The 19,328-nt window shown below is 44.7% G+C and overlaps 2 protein-coding genes across 4 annotated transcripts in view; one reads left to right on the top strand and one right to left on the bottom strand.

Moving 5' to 3' along the window:
• Window positions 1-2,004, top strand: part of LOC135368960 (putative aminopeptidase-2) — a 75,373-nt gene extending 73,369 nt beyond the window's left edge. For all 3 annotated transcript variants that reach the window (XM_064602529.1, XM_064602531.1, XM_064602530.1), the window contains exon 57: window positions 1,687-2,004. In XM_064602529.1, the coding sequence (XP_064458599.1) occupies window positions 1,687-1,842 (156 nt within the window). In that variant the 3' untranslated portion in view covers window positions 1,843-2,004. The remainder of the gene's footprint in view (window positions 1-1,686) is intronic.
• Window positions 2,005-4,576: 2,572 nt separating this feature from the next.
• Window positions 4,577-16,778, bottom strand: LOC135367984 (caspase-7-like). The gene is made up of 9 exons (XM_064601068.1): window positions 16,686-16,778; window positions 14,386-14,413; window positions 13,067-13,169; window positions 12,838-12,997; window positions 11,164-11,357; window positions 9,838-9,961; window positions 6,719-6,900; window positions 4,843-4,872; window positions 4,577-4,704 (listed from the first exon to the last, which is right to left on the bottom strand). The coding sequence occupies exons 1-9, from the start codon at window positions 16,699-16,701 to the stop codon at window positions 4,684-4,686; spliced, it is 858 nt and encodes a 285-aa protein (XP_064457138.1). The 5' UTR covers window positions 16,702-16,778; the 3' UTR covers window positions 4,577-4,683.
• Between the last annotated feature and the right edge of the window lie 2,550 nt (window positions 16,779-19,328).

The following is a 19,328-nucleotide window of genomic DNA, read 5'->3' as shown; positions in this document are numbered from 1 at the left end:
TTCATGACGAGTCATTTCACAACTTTGTTGCGGGTCAAAAGGCTTTGTTACGAGTGCCAAGCTGCTGACCTGAATGGAGAACTAGAAATGTTGCATGCAATAAATTATAGTCAGTGACAACTTAAGTCCTACAACTGGGACCGCCCACTCATCCGTGGAAGGCTCCTGCGATTGGCTACCAGCCTTTGCACGACGCCCCCGCTTCGCGATGTAGTGGCAGCTCTCTCCCTCCAGTCCCCATTTGGCTGCGTCGCACTACATTCTCGCGCGCGGAGCGATTCTTGCATGGGGGCGGGGTCAAGTGTATGACTTATGTTGTAACTGACTGTAGAACGTATATTCCGCAAACTCTCTCCACGAAAACATGTGCACTGACGAGCGTTCTCGATGGAGCTCCTCTCTCATCTGGTCACAGCCTAGCGGCCCCTGAGTGAACTATTCTTGTAGCGCGCAAACGGACCGAGGAGTATGCAGCAGAATCACAAGACCGATCGTGGCGCTGTGCCGGTCGTGTGCTCTCATTCTGCTCGATCTGCGTACTCGGAGGGACAGTTTTCCGAGTTAAGCACGTAAAGCAGTAGGCAGACAGGTCCACGACCTACTGGAATATAACGACCATGTCATAATCGGCAACGACCATGTCATAATCGGCAACCCCTATGAAGAGCCCGTGCGCACGATCCGCTAGGGGCGCCACTCATCTGCCCGTAAGGCCTGCATCGTGATTGGACGATGGAAATTTGAATTTTGAACGCGTGGAAGCGGACGTACGACTACCGTAGCAGACGACAGCAACAGCTCCTATGAAAACGCGTAGAATGATGATGATGATCAACTTTAGAAAGGAGCATCTCTCGTGGGACATCCACCGCTTGTACAAAGACACTAAGATAAGTAGAAGTACAAAGTATTGTAGAAGTTGAGGAACCAATAAACCGGGCCGATAAGTAGCGCCACCGCTAGCTTCCAAATGCGGCGCTGGGAAGGGGTGCCTATGACATGGTCGTTATAGTCGAGTAGGTCGTGGACAGGTCATGTTGGCGGCGGCGTCCAACAGGTTGTTGCTTGTAAACCCAGCAGAACACGTTGTACGTGAGACAGGGAACGCAAGATATTTTTATTTTGCTAGTAAAATTGCGGTAAAACGGCTCTGGGCGACATCTGGTGGGAAATAATCCCAAATTTCTCAAGCAACAGTAATCCATGTTCCCAACTGAGTTGCTGCTCCTGACGGCTTGTAGCCGACCCGTAGCCGACCCGTAGCCGAACTCTCTTGTTTTAGACAGTGTTATGAGCATGCAATGTAGTTTTCCCTCCGTACTTGACGAACAATGCGCAGTTAGTTGCCCGTAATTTGGAATAGATAAATTTATTCGCAGATATATAGATACATAAATTGATGACGAGACTGCAGCTCCACTGACTTACAGTCCTTAAACCAGTCCGCATACGCATAAGAGGCCCAGTGCAAACGAAATGCGTATGACATGATGTGTGATAAATCCTCTGACTTCAGTTCCAGTTTGGCCATGTGCTTTGCAAAAGCTATTCTGCAGCTAAAGCAGTGCATGCAAGCGGTAGAGGCTGCGAGCATGAACTAGCAGCACACTCAATGGTGTACTCTCACTTTTCTTGGTTGGTTTTGAGGTATTACCATATATGCAACAAGGACGTTTTCTTTCATAGATGGAAGAATTCTTTGCTCAGAACCCGGATGCTGGAACGAGTAAACATCCTCGTGAAGAATCCTTGCAGAGTGTTCAAAATAACATCAAATGGATCTCAAAGTACGAATCAGACTTAGCCACATCTCTCCAAGCAGTTCTTCGTCGAAACAACTAAATGGTCACGCAAGAATTTGACGTCTTAAAAAACACAAAAGTCGCACAACAGAAATGTCCTCGACACCCAAATTTCTAGCGACTTCGCTTCCTCTCTTTTTTTTTCTCTTTTTTTTTGTACATACGTTGCAACTGTACATAAACGGTGTAAATTATCTGCATAGATCGATTTAAAAGATGGCGTCCTGTGAAAATGCGTATATTTTTTAAGCCTCAAAGTGCTTCAAGAACGGGTTCCTGCAGATAGGCACATCTTTAGGGTTCGAAAGTCGTCATTCCACGCGCCGTTGTGAAACTGCTGAAAGTATGACGGCTTTTTTTTCGCACAATTTTTATACAGCAATCGATTGATGTTTTTTTTTTATTTCCTATCCCGAAGCACCACATGTCACGTGAGCTTTTCAGTGTCATAAAAAATTTAATTGCACGAAAAGTATAATTGTCACGAAATTACATTCGGGGAGTGGCTTTTCTCGTCTGTAATGTTAACGTGCTCATTCTGGTTGCAATCAGGTATCCTACTCCGATGATAGCGGGTTCAAGTCACATAATTTCGTTACGTTAACTTTTGTTACATGACTCCGAACCACAGTACTTCAAATACAAGCGGAATTCCCCCCCTCCCGTCTCTCTTTCCTGCAGTTATATTACGCGTGTGCATTTATAGTATATTAAGTTATTATTAAATCCCGGAGCTTAAAGAGAGAGAGAGAGAAAAAAAACAAAAAACAACAACACAGTTTCAATCCGACAGAAGAGAAAATTGATTCGAGGGTTGAGCTAACGGATGGGATCGGTTTTAACCTAAAAAAGAAAAGAAAAAGGAAGAACGTAAAAAGAACACGCGTGCCAAAGCCCCATTCTTGTCCTTTGTACATTTTTTAGACAGACCGGAGATGTTGCGAATTATCGCGGTAGACGTTATACGTGCCTTCCAGGATAGCCGCACACTCTTAAAAATGAACTTCACCGCATAGCACGCTCCTAGCCAACCATTATCTCGAATGATATCGTTATCTGCCCTGATTTGTTGAAAACGGGAGGCGTACGCCTTTTCTGTGACAATTATGAACAGCATAAGTGTCACAGAAAAGGCGTACACCTCCCGTTTTCAACAAATCAGGGCAGATAACGATATCATTCGAGATAATGGTTGGCTAGGAGCGTGCTATGCGGTGAAGTTCATTTTTAAGAGTGCAGACACGAACTACTGAACGGTCTGTAACGTTATTCCTCGATGTGCATAGCTTGCGATAACGCTTGCGGATTTTGTGATACATCACACAAAACTATAAGCTTGCCTCATATGAATGCATGCTACAACATCCCACCATGAAGAATCCGCGCCTCGGTTGTGCCAAAAAGAAAAAAAAAAAAGAAAAGAAAAAGATATGAATGATGTTTGATTGCGTGCTGCAAAGGCTGCACGTCGTCTGTTTTTCCTCAACAGAGGCCATGGACATCATCATTACTGAGACACCTCTCAAAGAGGTGTCCTTGTAAATATATTTTCACGCGCTTATTGATCTATTGAAATGACTTGTAATAAAGTAATTTCCAAAGAAAATGGTGTGTGCGTGTTTCTTTTAACTAGATGGAGCAGATCGCCTATACGGCATACACTCTTAAAAATGAACTTCACCACATAGCACGCTCCTAGCCAACAATCATCCCGAGTGACATCGTTCTCTCCCCTGATTTGTTGAAAACGGGAGGCGTACGCCTTTTTGTGACACTTATGTAGAAATGTTAACTGTCACAAAAAGGCGGACGCCTCCCGTTTTCAACAAATCGGGGGAGCGAACGATGTCACTCGGGATGATGGTTGGCTAGGAGCGTGCTATGTGGTGAAGTTCATTTTTAAGAGTGTACACTCTAAAAACAGGACTTCACCGCATAGCACGCTGTGCGGCAACCATTGCCAGGAATGATGTGGTTATCGCTTCTGATTCGAAGAGAGAGGTGGGAGTACGCCTTTTTGTGGCAATTCGGATATGTGAAAATTGCCACATAAAAGGCGTACGCCCCATTTCTCTGCGAATCGGAAGCGGTATATAACCCTATCATTCTTGGCAATTGTTGGCGCACAGCGTGCTATGCGGTGAAGTTCTGTTTTTAGAGTAGTCAGCGGCGTTTACTTTGGAACCCATTTTTTGTGATGTCATGCAGTACAGTGGTTAAGGGTCGTGTCAACCGCAGCTGACTAAGGCTGTTCTGCTCTCTCGAATACCTCCCTTTCCCCCTCTCCACTTCTTTCCTCTGCTCCTCCTTGCAGTCGTGCGCATGCGTTGATAAATCTGCGCACGTGCCAGGTACGGCATATGTGAAAGGTCTGCATAGTCCTGGCGGATCACGTGCAGTGTAGCTGTATTTGTTTGAATGAATACTATATACTACATAGGATGTATTAAACGTGTATTTATATTGAAAATTGACTGTCATGGCCGTGAAACTCTGAATGCAGCTTCACGTCGATGCGAATTAACTGCCATTTATATTTTAATAAGTAAAACCTGGAATGGATCTCCCTCTCAAATCTGGTGCCAGGTACACTCTTAAAAATGAACTTCACCACATAGCACGCTCCTAGCCAACCATCACCCCGAATGACAACGTTCTCGCCCAAGATTTGTTGAAAACGGGAGGAGGAGCCTATTTTGTGTCATTATGCACGGCACAAAATAGGCTCCTCCTCCCGTTTTCAACAAATCAGGGGCGAGGACGTTGTCATTCGGGATGGTGGTTGGCTAGGAGCGTGCTATGTGGTGAAGTTCATTTTTAAGAGTGTACTTTCAGCATGCTGATAAATATGGTTTCCTTGCGACAGCATGTAACTTGGGCATTAGGTGCGCACAGAAGGTTCCTGGAATGACAAGACAAACCATATATTCAGTGATTGATTCATTGATTGATACTTGCTTCAAAATAAGATCGAGCCACACTCCAAAATCGCGATCCTCGACAAAGAATACGAGATCACATTTACGATGGCCTTACTTACTTTCGGTGTCTCGTCTGTCAAGCGGTCCATCTGGAACCAACATGACAAATATTTACGCTCCGCGGTGTAATGTATATGGCATTGCACAATCAAATTTATGCCTTGTTGTTCGGAGGTCTCTGTACCCCTTACGTAATGTCCTCGGGCTTGTAAGGAAGTAAATACAGAAAAGAAAAAAGTGAGCTGCCGCAGACGGCCGACACGATCCTCGTTCCTTTTTCTTTGTTTCTTCTCGGCTCACGCGTCGCTTATACGCGCTTCGACTTTGTGGCTGTACGTCACGAGTCACGTGGCCGGGGACCACTTGACGTCACTACGTTCCCTCCTCCTCCCGTACGCTGTTTTCGCGAGTGGATGGTCTTTATAGTCTCGTTCATCTTAAGAAGGAAAATGAATCGACTCCGTCGGGCTCTCAAAATATTACTGCGCCGCAGATAGGATGGCCGGACGCAGAGAGGTCACGCTCTCTCCCTGCGCCAGAATACTCACTCTGCCGCATGACTCTACACAGTTAAAACAGAACTTCACCACCATGCACGCTCCTAGCCAACCATCATTCCGAATAGTATCATTCTGTGTCAGGGGGAAGGCGCCAATCTGGGACAAGATAATCTGTCCCAGATAGACACCTCCTCCCATTTTCAACAAATCAATACACAGAATGATATCATTCGGACTGATGGTTGGCTACAAGCGTGCTATGTGGTGAAGTTCTGTTTTAACAGTGTACGCTGCAGCGGAAAGTGCGCTCCCCTAATAATGGCGCATGGTGGCGCTGCAGTATTTCTCCTGGCGCTCTATTCCGCCTCATTTCGTCCAACGGCGTGTGTCATGACGTCACGGCGCGACTCGTGACGTCGAAGGGCGTCGGGAGAGAGGGTGACAGAATCCGCCATCTTTGTAACTACGCTGTTAGAACAGAACTTCGCCACATAGCACGCTCCTAGCCAACCATCATTCCGATAATAATATCATTCTGTGTCCTGATTGGTTCAAAACAGGGGGAGGTGCCTATCTGGGACAAGATAATGTGTCCCACACGGCCGCTTCTGTGCATGGAGGAAGGAAACACAGGAGCGGCAGTTTCGAACAGATTTCCGTGGGGCCCCTCTGGCGGTCGCTCCTGTCAAAGCCGCCATTATTTCCTGTCCACCACGTGATCCTCTTCTGAAGCTTCGGTTTAGCAACGGCTTGTTGATCGCGCTGCTTTCCGTGCTTTTCCAAAGGGATTTACTCCTAAAATGTAAGCACCATTGCGGATCCAAAGTTTTGTTTACGTGTTCTTACTGCGGTTGGGGCTGTCGTTCAACAAAAAGCAGCTCTGTGACGGGAATAACGTTTCATTCGTAAGTACGTACTTTATCGGTTGTTTCGTACCCCTGTCTGTGAGAGAGTCATCTTGAATCGTTCGTTTGCAAGCTGGCGCTGTGCTACAGCTGCAGATTCATTTGATTTCCTCCATTGTTGTACAAGTTTGATTACTTGCATGCTTTACCACTCCAGCAACAAACACACAAAAAGTGACCACGTCGTCACGCAAGCGTCGCTCACGCGATATTTCTAGTCCTGCATGCTTGTCCGGCAGGCCATGACCAGTCTTGTAGTAGAAGGGTAAACCAAGAGTAGACCTCCGAACACACACAAATAAAACTGGACGCGCGGAGACCGAACAACATTGAATATCCTTTGGGTGTACGAATAATGTCCTGACGAATTCGTACGTCACATGGATATCCCTCAGATGTCCGTCGGACGTACGAATTCGTTAGGACATTATTCGTACATCCAGAGGATATTCGGTGTTGTTGGGGGGCCGTGATGTGTGTTAGCTGGTGTTCCCCGAAAGCTACTTGAAAGAAATTTGCAAGGTACCCACCTTTGTCAGGTATAGGTGTTTGGTAAGTGTGGATTGGGTCGGGCTAGTGGTCGCAGAATTCGATTTGCTACTACCAATTCGATTTGCTACTTCGGCCAATAGGACTGCGATTTCGTTCACTGGCTCCTTGGTGATGTGTTCGCCGAAGACGTCACAAACGGTCTCTGTGTACCGCATGTCCCCTGAAAGAACGATAGAAGTCGAGGTAGGATGGTCAGAAGGAATCTGTTGTGCTCGTGTTAGGGTTCTGTCCCACCGTAATTTATTTATTTACGTATTTCATTTGCCGTCGGGGCAGAAGCATTACAGACGGGAGCAGGATATTTCAAAAGAACAAAATACAACCCAAAGCCAGAAACAAAAAAATTATACATGAGTAACAGTTCGGACAGTGCATCTTTGTAAGTGCTGGATGTCGGTGATTGAGATGATGGAAGTGGGAAGCTGGTTTCATTCAATGGATGTTCGTGGCACAAATGATTTTGCAAATGTGTATGTTAAGTAACGACAGATGCCGACCTTCTGATTGTTGTCTAATCTTGGTGATATGTAACTCGGACTAAGGATGAGTGACGTTTTCAAAACAGGGTTATAATAATAAAACATACTTTACGGCACAGTGACAGTGGTGGCAGATGAAGGTTAGTTTTAGGTGTAGATCTTTAGGTGTAGATTTGCACGAAATTTCTTTTAATTTTCGTCTCTTCGGAACCTCGAAGTTTCTGAGAACACATAACTGCTAGAAAGCTCGCGCTGCCCATAAGATTCATTTTCAAATGACTGTATTCTACAGTCGACCCCGTTTATCCGGACGGTGCCGTTCCCGGCGAAATCGTCCGGATACCGGGCCATCCGGATAAATGAAACGACCGAATAGAAACGTCCTACAGAGCAAGGTTTAATTAAAACACAGAAATCTCGTCAATGACAGCTGTTACATAGTAGTGTAGGCACACGATTCCTGCAAACTTTTGCTAATTGCATAGAGTTGAGCCACGCTGTAGCGCTGCTCGAAGAATGTCAGTGCGGACGCAAAGTGTCAATGTCGGAGCCTTGTATATATATGTATACATATACTATATATGTATACATATATATATATATATATATATATATATATAATATTGAATATATATATATATATATATATATATATAGAACAAATAGGTTAATATATCAGACGGCTACGAAGTTGAATAAAAGTGAAATAATAAGACTTGGACTACAGATTACAGGAACGTTAACAAAAACTAATTTATTTAATGGGCAATTTAACACATAGATTAAAAAAAAAGAATGGTCGACGTTTCGACAGTGGCACTGTCTTCGTCAGGACAAAAAGTCCTGACGAAGACAGTGCCACTGTCGAAACGTCGACCATTCTTTTTTTTTAATCTATGTGTTAAATTGCCCATTAAATAAATTAGTTTTTGTTAACGTTCCTGTAATCTGTAGTCCAAGTCTTATTATTTCACTTTTATATATATATATATATATATAGTTGTAATAAATGGGAGACAGAAGACGAAAGTAGGGGAAGTAACAAAAAAGGGGTTTATTAAAACTTAAAAATTATAAAAGTTAGGCAGGATGTCTACGTTACGGCGGAAGCTCCGCCTTCTTCGGGACAAAAGAGCTAAATGTGCTAAATTTAGCTCTTTTGTCCCGAAGAAGGCGGAGCTTCCGCCGTAACGTAGACATCCTGCCTAACTTTTATAATTTTTAAGTTTTAATAAACCCATTTTTTGTTACTTCCCCTACTTTCGTCTTCTGTCTCCCATTTATTTCAACTATAATTACGCAGCCGTCCGATCCAACTCCAACTTTTCAAGATATATATATATATATATATATGTATGTATACGGCTATATATACCATTCACTAAAAGTAAAATAATAGGACGTGGACGACAGATTACAGGAAAGTAAAAAAAACTAATTTATTCAATGGGTAAATTAACACATAGATTATAAAAGAACGGTCGACGTTGGCACTGTCTTTGTCAGGACCATGTTCACTATATATATATAGATAGGGGAGAAAAGACACCAGAGACTGAAGTAGGGAGTGGGGGAAAGTAATTTATTAAGCTGGCAGTAATTTATTAAGCCGCCTTCTTCGCTGAAGAAGGCGGAGCTTCCGCCGAAACGTAGACTTCCCCAGACCCTTAGTTTAAATGCCAGCTTAATAAATTACTTTCCCCCACTCCCTACTTCAGCCTCTGGTGTCTTTTCTCCCCTATCTATATACAACATCCTGGTCGTTCGAACCTCCATTTTGTAGCGTATATATATGTATATATATCGAAGAGCTCCATAGAGCTCCTGCTAATTTTTTCCCCCTTATACACTTGACTGGCTTTGCACTGGGCTTTCAGATGTGTCTTATGACTGCCTGACGGGAGGACATCACGTTCCACGTGACCTTCCGACGCCACTCGCTCAAACGTCGCTCACCTACGCATTGCTGATGAAGGCCCAATAAGGCCGAAACAGCTGTCCAATGCTGGTGTGGCGACGTTTGGGACTTATAAACATATATATACAAAACATGGGTATATAGCGTGGTATACAAAAGTAGGGAAACTAACAAGAAAGGACTCATTTAAAATTAAAAATTTATAAAAGACAGGGGCGACGCCGAATTAACTGCGGAATTAAGCTCCGCCTTCGTTAGGAAAACCTCTTTTTTTTTTGTCCTGACGAAGGCGGAACTTCCGCCGTTACTTAGACATTGCCCCTAGCTTTTAAAACTTTTTAAAGTTTTAACAAACCCCTTTTTTGTTACTTACCTTACACTCTTAACAATAAACTTCACCGCATAGCACGCTCCTAGCCAACCATCATCTCGAATGCTATCGTTATCTGCCCTGATTTGTTGAAAACGGGAGGCGTACGCCCTTTCTGTGACAATTATGAACAGCATAAGTGTCACAAAAAAGGCGTACGCCTCCCGTTTTCAACAAATCAGCGCAGATAACGATATCATTCGTGATGATGGTTGGCTAGGAGCGTGCTATGCGGTGAAGTTCATTTTTAAGAGTGTACTTTTGGTCTTCTGTCTCCCATTTATCTATACGGTCTCAATTCGTATCACGCATGTCAATGTGAATCCTCACCTTTTCCAATCATACAGGTCGCCACGAGGACATCTGCGGTGTTAGGTATCTTGTGGGGGGCCTTGTCAGAGGGGGATCTATCGTCAGCGAGTGTGGATTCTTTTTTCTTCTCTGCAAGGTCTGCCTACAGTACAAAAACAGGTTAGCCGAGAAGCGAACTCTGCGCAGTGGAACTGTGGACTGCGGTACCATACACTCTTAAAAATGAACTTCACCACATAGCACGCTCCTAGCCAACCATCATCCCGGGTGATATCGTTCCCTTCCTTGATTTGTTGAAAACGGGAGGCGTACGCCTTTTTGTGACACTTATGCAGAAATGTTAATTGTCACAAAAAGGCGTACGCCTCCCGTTTTCCACAAATCATGTGAGAGAACGATGTCACTCGGGATGATGGTTGGCTTGGAGCGTGCTATGTGGCGAAGTTCATTTTTAAGAGTGTACGCTTTAAAAGAGAGAGAGAGAGAGCTAAATGGGCAGAATAACCGAACTGCTCTCGTCTTACTCTTCTCGCCTTTACTTTCTGGATAATCTTAACCAGGATTGCGGAGTTGCCAGTCCGGAGTTGGAATGATTCCGGAATCATTCCAGATTTATCAGAGCTCGGAATGGAATTGGAATGGAATGACGGAAACTGGCCTACACGCTAGAAACAGAACTTCACCGCATAGCACGCTGTGAGCCAACAATTACCACGAATGATAGGGTTATCGCTTCTGATTCGAAGAGAGAAGGGGACGTACGCCTTTTTGTGACAATTTGGATATATGAAAATTGCCGCAAAAAAGGCGTACGCCCCCGTCTCTCTTCGAATCAGAAGCGGTAACCCTATCATTCTTGGCAATGGTTGGCGCACAGCGTGCTATGCCGTGAAGTTCTGTTTTTAGAGTGTATGAATAGAATGGGAATGGAAGTAGGCAGTTTTTCGCAGGAACGGAATTGGAATGGAATGGTCTGGGCGCCCAGGTGGGTTTTCTTTTTATGGATTGCATTAACGCAATGGAAGGAAGTTGCCAAATCCATTCCAGGGGTGGGAATTGGCCGTACCTTTTGATTCCGAGGAATTGAAAGGAACGGAATTATGACAAATCTCCCATTCCTCGGAATTGAATTGGCGGCCCCATTCCGCGACCCTGATCTTAACCCGTCCTGTACTCGAGCTACTGCTTAAGATGGTCTTGCGCTTCATAAATTGACCCCGTCTGAAATCATGAAGATATCTATAGTGGCGATTTCCTGGGTAGCGGTGTAATTATGTGTAATCGTGGCCGCAATACACATTCCACCTTTCCATGCTGAACGAACTCCATACCGACCGAACTTACCTCAATGAAAAACAGTTTCGGTTTTCCGACAAGTTCCTCACAGTTCTTTCCAATGAATGGATCAACGATGTCATTCACTTGCATTGGTCTGTTGTGCGCGTGCAGTTGGACAACTTTGTTGTCTTCGGTTCGGCACGTCAAAAGCCAACAGACAAAACAATTGCTGTCGCGTAGTTCCTGTTTTTTGTCTTTGTCTGTAACGACAAGGCAATAGTAGCACCTAAAACTATGCAAGAGGGCACGTTCCACAGAATTACGCTGTAATTGTACAGCTCCAGTCAACCTTAATAATAACACTGAAAAAAAAAAAGTATTATTTCCGAGCGTGGTAACAGCCACCCTCGGGGGCTCTAGAGGAATGCCAAGTGAACAGAATCCTTGCGTTAAAGGAACATGACAATTTTGTTCTATTAATATTTCCTTATGGCCCCAGGGGTTGCTGTAATCACGCTCGAGAACGAGACCGTTTTTCCCCAATGTTATTATTAAGATTGACGTGACCTGTACATACGTCTAAACACGAGCGTACTGTTAAATCATTCGTATTCACCACGACCCACTCTATACTAGAGGCCTGGACAACAATGGCAACTGCCTATGGGAGAGCGGGGTTCTGGGTTAGTTACGCTAATGACCGTTGCAAGCGCCACATGTGCACTACTATCATCATTGCAGCCGTCGTTCATCCGCTACTGGGCTGTTGCTAAGCACGCGCTAGCATCTTCCGTACCTCTTCGTCGTTGTCAACACAGCCCATCGTATATTGCCGCGGTTTCGGCAAATCATGTGGTAACGAATAGTACTAACTAGCGCCAAATCCCATAGCGTAGCGGCAGTTGCCAGAACTACTACCCCAGTGTTGGGGCATTGCGGATGCCCAGGTCTTTGGTACTTCACAGCCAATTGTTCATGATCGAAGCCATGAGATCAGCCTGATGCGGGGCCCTTGAGGCATTGTAGCGGTATCGCCGATTGGTTGCCTTGTATCGTTGTAGAGCGCGCTCTGGTGAGATAATTTCTGTTGGATTGGTTCTAATTCGACACCAGCATGGGGCATTACGAGTCGTATATTGGACGAAATTGAAAAGCAGCCTTTGTTCTCCTGGGTCTCACCACGCTGTGACGTCCTCAAAGCCACGACCTACTAGATTATAACGACTGGGCACCCCTTCCCAGCGCCGCATTTTTGGAAGGTAGCGGTGGCGCTTCTCATCGTCCCAGTTATTGCTTCCTCAACCTTTACAATACTTTGTACTTCCGCTTACCATAGTATTTCTGTACAAGCGGAGGATATTCCACAGATGTTTCATTCTGAGGTTGATATTATCATCATCATTCTACGCGTTTTCACAGGAGCTATTGCTGTCGTCTGCTACGGTAGTTGTACGTACGCTTCTGCGCGTTCAGAATTCAAACTTCCATCCTCCAATCGTGACGCAGATCTCGCGTGCCGATGAGTAGCGCCCCTAGCGGATCGTGCGGACGGGCTCCCCATAGGGGTTGCTGATTACAACATGGTCGCCATAATCTAGAAGGTCCCGCTCAAGGCTATGACTGAAAATGACGCTGAACTATACCAAGCAGTCTGAGTCGGGAGAGCTGATGTATTTGCATTGAATGTACTACGCCTGCCTGGTGTGCCGCGCGAGAGTGATGGAAGGTGCAAAAACTTACACTCATTCAGCTTTTCTTTCATTTCTTCCCATGTCCGGCATTCGACATCTTCGCACTTGAAACCCATAGCTTCAAAAGTATTCTTTATGGTTTTTGCCTTTCTGTTGAAGAGGTCCTCTCGCCTGTCTTCCAGCTGTAGGCACGAGGCTATGCTGAAACGCTAAAGAGTGCCGGGAAAGAAGGCGCGGTGTTTAGCTCATAAATAAAGGACGGGTAGATGAACGCATACCAATACGTTGATGATGAGGCAGAAGCCCTGATTCTTCCGATCCATCCTGTATTCTCTCTCGAAGGGTTCCCAGCATTCCACGCCGGGGTCGTAACTGTCGGGCCTGAAATTTAGAATGTGTGCTTCATGGCTGGCGAATGATAGGTACACTTGGAAAGCAGGCGTGAAACTGCACTCTTAAAAATGAACTTCACCACATAGCACGCTCCTAGCCAACCATCATCCCGAGTGACAACGTTCTCGCTCCTGATTTGTTGAAAACGGGAGGCGGAGCCTATTCTGTGCCGTGCATAATGAGCACAAAATAGGCTCCTCCTCCCGTTTTCAACAAATCAGGGTCGAGAACGTTGTCACTCGTGATGATGGCTGGCTAGGAGCGTGCTATGTGGTGAAGTTCATTTTTAAGAGTGTGGGTAAGGATGTCATGTACTGATAACGAGACAGTGACGAAACCGAAACTTATCCTGGCCATCCCTCGACACGCAGTCAACCAGCGCCGCCTACACTGAACAAAGCGCCTGCACACTGTCTCATTTCCTTCCCTTGCTACGTGCACTTCAAAAGTGATGATGTCATCAGCACCAGCCGATCGCTCGAGACAATTTCAAACGCAGAAAACCTTTGCTAACCAATGGCCGTGCACCTGCTCGTCTTCATAAGCTACGGATGCCGAAAGAACGGTTATGATTTGCGGAGAGATTCTTTTGCGGCGTGTTCAGCGCGGCTCAATGGTTAGCGTGCTGGCCATGTGACGTGGACACCGGGAGGTATCCGGGTTCAAGTCCCGCTGCCGGCTGTGCTGTCTGAGGTTTTTTCTGGGTCTTCCTCAGATGATGCAGACATATTTTTGCACAGTTCCCTTAGAAGTCGGCCAAGGACGCACATTGTCCCCAGGGCGTCAGTCCTGACGTTGCCCACCTCTGTGAGGCCGACAACGGCAAGCCCTTTTACCAGCACATCTTTCAGAAGTACCACCGACACCTTATGCTTTGCTTATCCACATGGCGTTGGTACATATAGTACACGGTCAAATGGAAAGTTTCATAAAAGTGTGTAGACTGATTTTCACAGCACGTCATTCTTTTGGAGGTGGCGGTGGGGGTCTTTGTCCGCCTCACGGAGGTGGGTGACGTCACGACTACCGCTCTGGGGGCAACGTGCGTCCTGGGCTGACTTCTAGGGGAACTACGCTGACATATGTCTGAGGAAAAACCAGGTTACCTTGATATACTCAGAGCAAGTATCCACTCATCATTCTTGAAGACTAAGCCCTTCAAAGAAGGAGGAGAGAAAAAAAAAAGCAAAACTCCGGCACTTACACTGATGGCTGTGCATCTGCCTGGATTTCTGGAAGGAGAAGTATAGGTGTGTCGTGACTTTCGTTCGTTACAGCGGTCGCAGCATTTCACCTTGTATTTGCCTGAAATCTCCCAGGCATCCTCGACCATTTCCATAACTTTTCGACACGAACATATTTTGGATGAAGGTATTGTACATGGTCCCCGTCTTAATAATTCGCCATTTCGCATGGCTGGACCCTTTTTGGAAATGCGTCCCAGCACTCCATAGTAATATCCCGATGCATGTTCTCTGCGGTTTTAGTCACGGTGTCCGGGCCGGAATACTCGGGGTCTCGGGTATGTCGGAGGACTTGCCGCAATATTGGGATCGGAACCGGGACGTTCGAGCACACACCCTCGAATTTAGAACATGTGTGTGGAGGGTGACAAAAGGATGTTGAAATGAGGGCGGAATGAACGGTACAGCCTCGGTCAATCTTAATAATAACGCTGGAAAAAAATATTGTCTCGTTCCCGAGCGCCATTGCAGCTACCCTCAGGGCCATGAGGAAATCTTAATAATTAAGAAATCTTAATTGAACAAAATTACTCTGTTAATTTAACGCAATGATTTTGTTCACTTAACATTCCCCCAGTGCCCCAAGGGTGACTGCTATAGCGCTTGGAAATGAGACCCGAATTTTTTCCAGTGTTATTATTAAGGTTGACCAGAGCTGTACATCGTTGAAACTGTTGTGGGGTGTGGTACGTATGTGCAAAAATAATCCCGCACTCTTAAAAATGAACTTCACCGCATAGCATGCTCCTAGCCAACCATCATCCCGAATGACAAGGTTCTCGCCCCTAATTTGTTGAAAACGGGAGGCGGAGCCTATTCTGTGCCGTGCATAATGGGCACAAAATGGGCTCCGCCTACCGTTTTCAACCAATCTAGGGCGAGAACGTTATCGTTCGAGGTGATGGTTGGCTAGGAGCATGCTATGCGGTGAAGTTCATTTTTAAGAGTGTAGGTGTTCAAGAGCACTATATAGAATGGGATTGGTGTTGATGAACAATGCTAAGTAGTTACAGGTGTACTTAAAATACATTGCAGTAGTCAAAGAAGTAGTTTTAACTGCCTCCCCCGAAAAGTAGTTGGGCTACAGTTAAACTACTCCATCGCAAGTTAGTTAGCAGCATAGTTAAACTAAACTCTAAAAACAGAACTTCGCCGCAGAGCATGCTGTGCTCCAGCCATTTCCACGAATGATAGGGTTATCGCTTCTGATTCGAAGATAGGTGTACGCCTTTTTGTGGCGTACGAAAAGGAACGTACCAAAGAGAACCAGTCACCGGTCGGGACATTTACAGGGATTGGAAGCGTTGAACAAGAGAGAACTGATGTTCTGAGGTTGGAACAACATAGAAAGGACAAACACATACAGGGCCTTGTATGCGTTTGTCCTTTCTATGTTGTTCCACCCTCAGAACATCAGTTCTCTCTTGTTCAACAGTTGCCGCCTGCGTCGATCCCGTCGTATATGAATGCGTGTGTGAGTGAGCAAAAACGCAAGAGTGAAAGGAGGATGAGTGAGAGAGAGTGACTGGCTTGTCCCTTCAGATGACGCACCCTGGAAGTCGCTGAGAAGGCGTGTTAGCTAAGCTCAATTGGGACCGGCAATCCAGAAGATGTGGGTTCGAGTCCTGTAGCTGGCTAAGCTTTTCAGTGACTTTCATCTTTCATTGGAACTGTTACATTTTTTCTGTCCCGGTTTAACCGGTCCATGGGCAGTAATTTCGCTACAAGAAAGCGTGCCTACACTCAGCGTACGCGGTTGTAAGAGCAAGTTGTGAGATAACCGTTTCAGGTGAGTCAAAAAAAGGTCGGTCAGTAGTACAATTATTTCGCTTCTGAACCGGTTCCCGAAGCGGTAACCGTACGTTTTTTTTGTGTGTGTTCAGTTCCTGTGCGGTTCAGGACAAGCAAAAAAATTGTTCGGGTTCCGTTCGGTCGGGTTCGTCAGAAAATAACGTTTTTTTTTTTTCGGTTTTCAGTTCGGGTACAGTTCCGGTTCCGATGCCTGGCCTATAGGAATCCCAGTCGCTTGTTTCCAAGTCCGCACAATTCCCTGCTAGCGTGTCACTTTGAGGAAGGAATGCGCTGGAGCCCGTATAAACATTTGTCCAAACACTGCACAGCGATATATTCTATTGCACACGACTGAAATTCAACGAGAGCGGCACAATGAGAAGAAGGTCCCATAGTCTACGAGCACGCAGACCTTGGGACATGCTATGGAGTACTAAGCCTCAGTTAGAAAAATGTTTTCATAACGTACCTGAAGTGGACGCCATGGTTGCTCCTTTGTCTGTCTAAATCTTTTACCTGCAGCCACTTCCCTTGGCAACGCAACTACCTGCTTGCCTGGCGCACGTTATCGTGCTTATCAATCAGGCGCCATTGCTGCTCTACATGGAAACTCTTGGCAAGATTATTTCTTTTTTGTGAGATAACCGTTCCAGGAAGCGCCTACTGCTGCCTCGCCACGACCACTTGGTTTCACGAGACGAAGCGTTCTTAGGAAAACGCACGAAAGTTTTTGCATAGTTTCGGTTTCGCTCTCTGCCTCTTCGTTGCACGAGATGGTCATGGCCTCCGAAGGGAGTAGCAGACCTCTGATATTTTATCGTATTGCACTCCCGTGGTCGTCTGCAGAAAACTAAAAGCGAAGTGCTGAAAGCCTTTTGGCAGAACCCGGTCAGGGCCCTCATTTGTTCCGGCAAAACACAAAAAAACGGGCGATACAGTCACAAACGTTTACTCTCGTCTGGCATCGTACAAAAAATAAATAATAAGAAAAAGGCCGGTCGATAGTACAATTAGGTATTTCACTTCTGAACCAATTCGTGAACCTGTAACCGTATGAAATTTTTTCGGTTCAGTTCCAGTTCGATTCAGGATAGGCAACAAAAAAAAAAAGGAAAGAATGAAATGTTCGGGTTCGGTTCGGTACGGGTTAGATGGAAAATAACGTGTGTTTTTTTTTTTTTTTTGTTTTCGGTTCGGGCGTTGACAGCCTCATTTTGTACTGATAGTGGACGTTTTGTTTTTTCGTTTCGTTTTGACCCGCAGGCGCAGGTTGTCCCCAGAGGCAATTAACTGCAAGTGGACAAGTACAGAGCACAAGGATATCATCATTCAGTACATACGGCGCTTCATACTCACCTAGGTGATACCTACCATTATAATAGTTATAATAGCAGGCTGCTCAAGAGATTCATGGTTTGATTTGGTACATTCATTAAGAGGCTTGACGAAGCAGGCATTCATGACATGCTGTTTGTTGCTATGTCGAGTTATTTTGTAATTAAATGACCGCACCGATTGAATGTGCTCCGACTTTGCGCTAGCGAGCAGTGGGGATGCATCGACTGAAGGATGTTTTTTTTTTCTTCTTCTTTTTTTTTTATATCAGCTCATATAACTTGAAATATAAACTCGGGTATTTCCGAGTACCTATATAGTACATTCCCTCTTTTGCTCTTTTCTTTTCATTTTTTCTTTTTTTTTTTCTTTTCGTTTTTTCTTTCTTTTTTTTTTTCAACGTGCCCACCTCTACGTGCCCACTTATCGAACGTGGAATTCCAGAGGCTGAAAGCCTAAAAGATATTGCAGGAAAAATTTTCTACGCAACTTCTAGCATCGTTTGACAACGTGTGGTGCCTTCTCTGTGCTCTTGTAAACAAATCCCACTCAGTATTTTCAGAGTCCGGGAGTCATTGAGCTCAAAAATCGCCCCATCCGTATATTATAAATCTTGCAGCCCGTAATTGTCTCAAAATAAGGTCGTGCCTCATGTGTAACAAATTTTTATGGTATGCCGTGTGCTACTACACAGAATGTGTCACATATCTATAATGGTGGAAACAAATCGTTGAACATTGTTTCACGCAATAAAAATATGTAAACAACCGACACTGAAGATTTTTGTTTAAGTTTAATTTGTACAAGCTTTCGCGTGGAGGAACAAAATCTTCAGTGTCGGTTTCTGTATTTTGTTTATGTGATCTACAGGACTTGACTCCCCTCTTCGTATATGTTTCCAATAAAAATATGTTTGAGAGAAATATGGCAATATGGAATTTATTTGTCACACATTAAGTTGAAGAATTATGGATAGTGTGGATAAAATCGCAGTTCCACGGAGCACGCGCAAACATAAAATTGCCGGAGTGGAATGCGATCGAAAATAGCAAATAAAACTGAAACGTGAAATTGTTCCTGGTACAGAGCACAAAACACAAATTCCTTATAAATATGACTATCATTTCACAATCTTCGTCATTCTGAAAAAAATGAAAATTAAACACGACATTACATGAACATGACACGAAGAGACATGACATTATTCCAAAGATGCACATGAAAACTTGAATCTGCGCAAAGGGCGATTGTTCTGGTATTGACAGGATTTCTCTCCGCTAATAGCATCTAGGCAGCATACCATTAGAGGGAACTTTTGAAATCACAAACAATACCATCACCGATTCTGTAGCATGTCAATGTACCTCTGGTATTCGGTACCTGGTATTCTTTGTATTCTTCAGTACCTGGTACCTGGTATGTACCTGGTATTCGTTCCACTTTCAATCCCTTTTTTCAAGCAAGGTAACTAAATGTTCGAATACATTATTTACAATGCTCCCAACGGGGCCGTGTCTGCTTCCTAAACTTCCTTCCTTTATTTTTCTTTCTTCTCCAATCCAATCCAATCCAATCCTAACTTCCTTGCTTTCGTCATGAATACATGTCGAGTACAGAACTTGTTGTCATTTTTACTTCAACATTCCTTCGACAGAGAACGAAAGGGCCGTTTTGTGTAAGAATGTCCAACTGCATTTCTGTCGTTTTCATCAGGGATGACGGTTGTATACTCAAAAACAGACTGTCTTTTTTTTTTTTAATATAGATTTTTGATTAA

The sequence above is a fragment of the Ornithodoros turicata genome, chromosome 9, assembly GCF_037126465.1.
Source record: "Ornithodoros turicata isolate Travis chromosome 9, ASM3712646v1, whole genome shotgun sequence".
Taxonomy (NCBI): Eukaryota; Metazoa; Arthropoda; class Arachnida; order Ixodida; family Argasidae; genus Ornithodoros; species Ornithodoros turicata.
This window is presented reverse-complemented; position numbering and strand designations above follow the sequence as displayed.

Coding starts and splice junctions, on each gene's coding strand:
- LOC135367984 (XM_064601068.1), bottom strand. Junction 6,901..9,837: donor GACCTGTATGATTGGAAAAG/GTGAGGATTCAC, acceptor TCGTTCTTTCAG/GGGACATGCGGTACACAGAG. Junction 4,873..6,718: donor AACACCTATACCTGACAAAG/GTGGGTACCTTG, acceptor TGTTGGTTCCAG/ATGGACCGCTTGACAGACGA.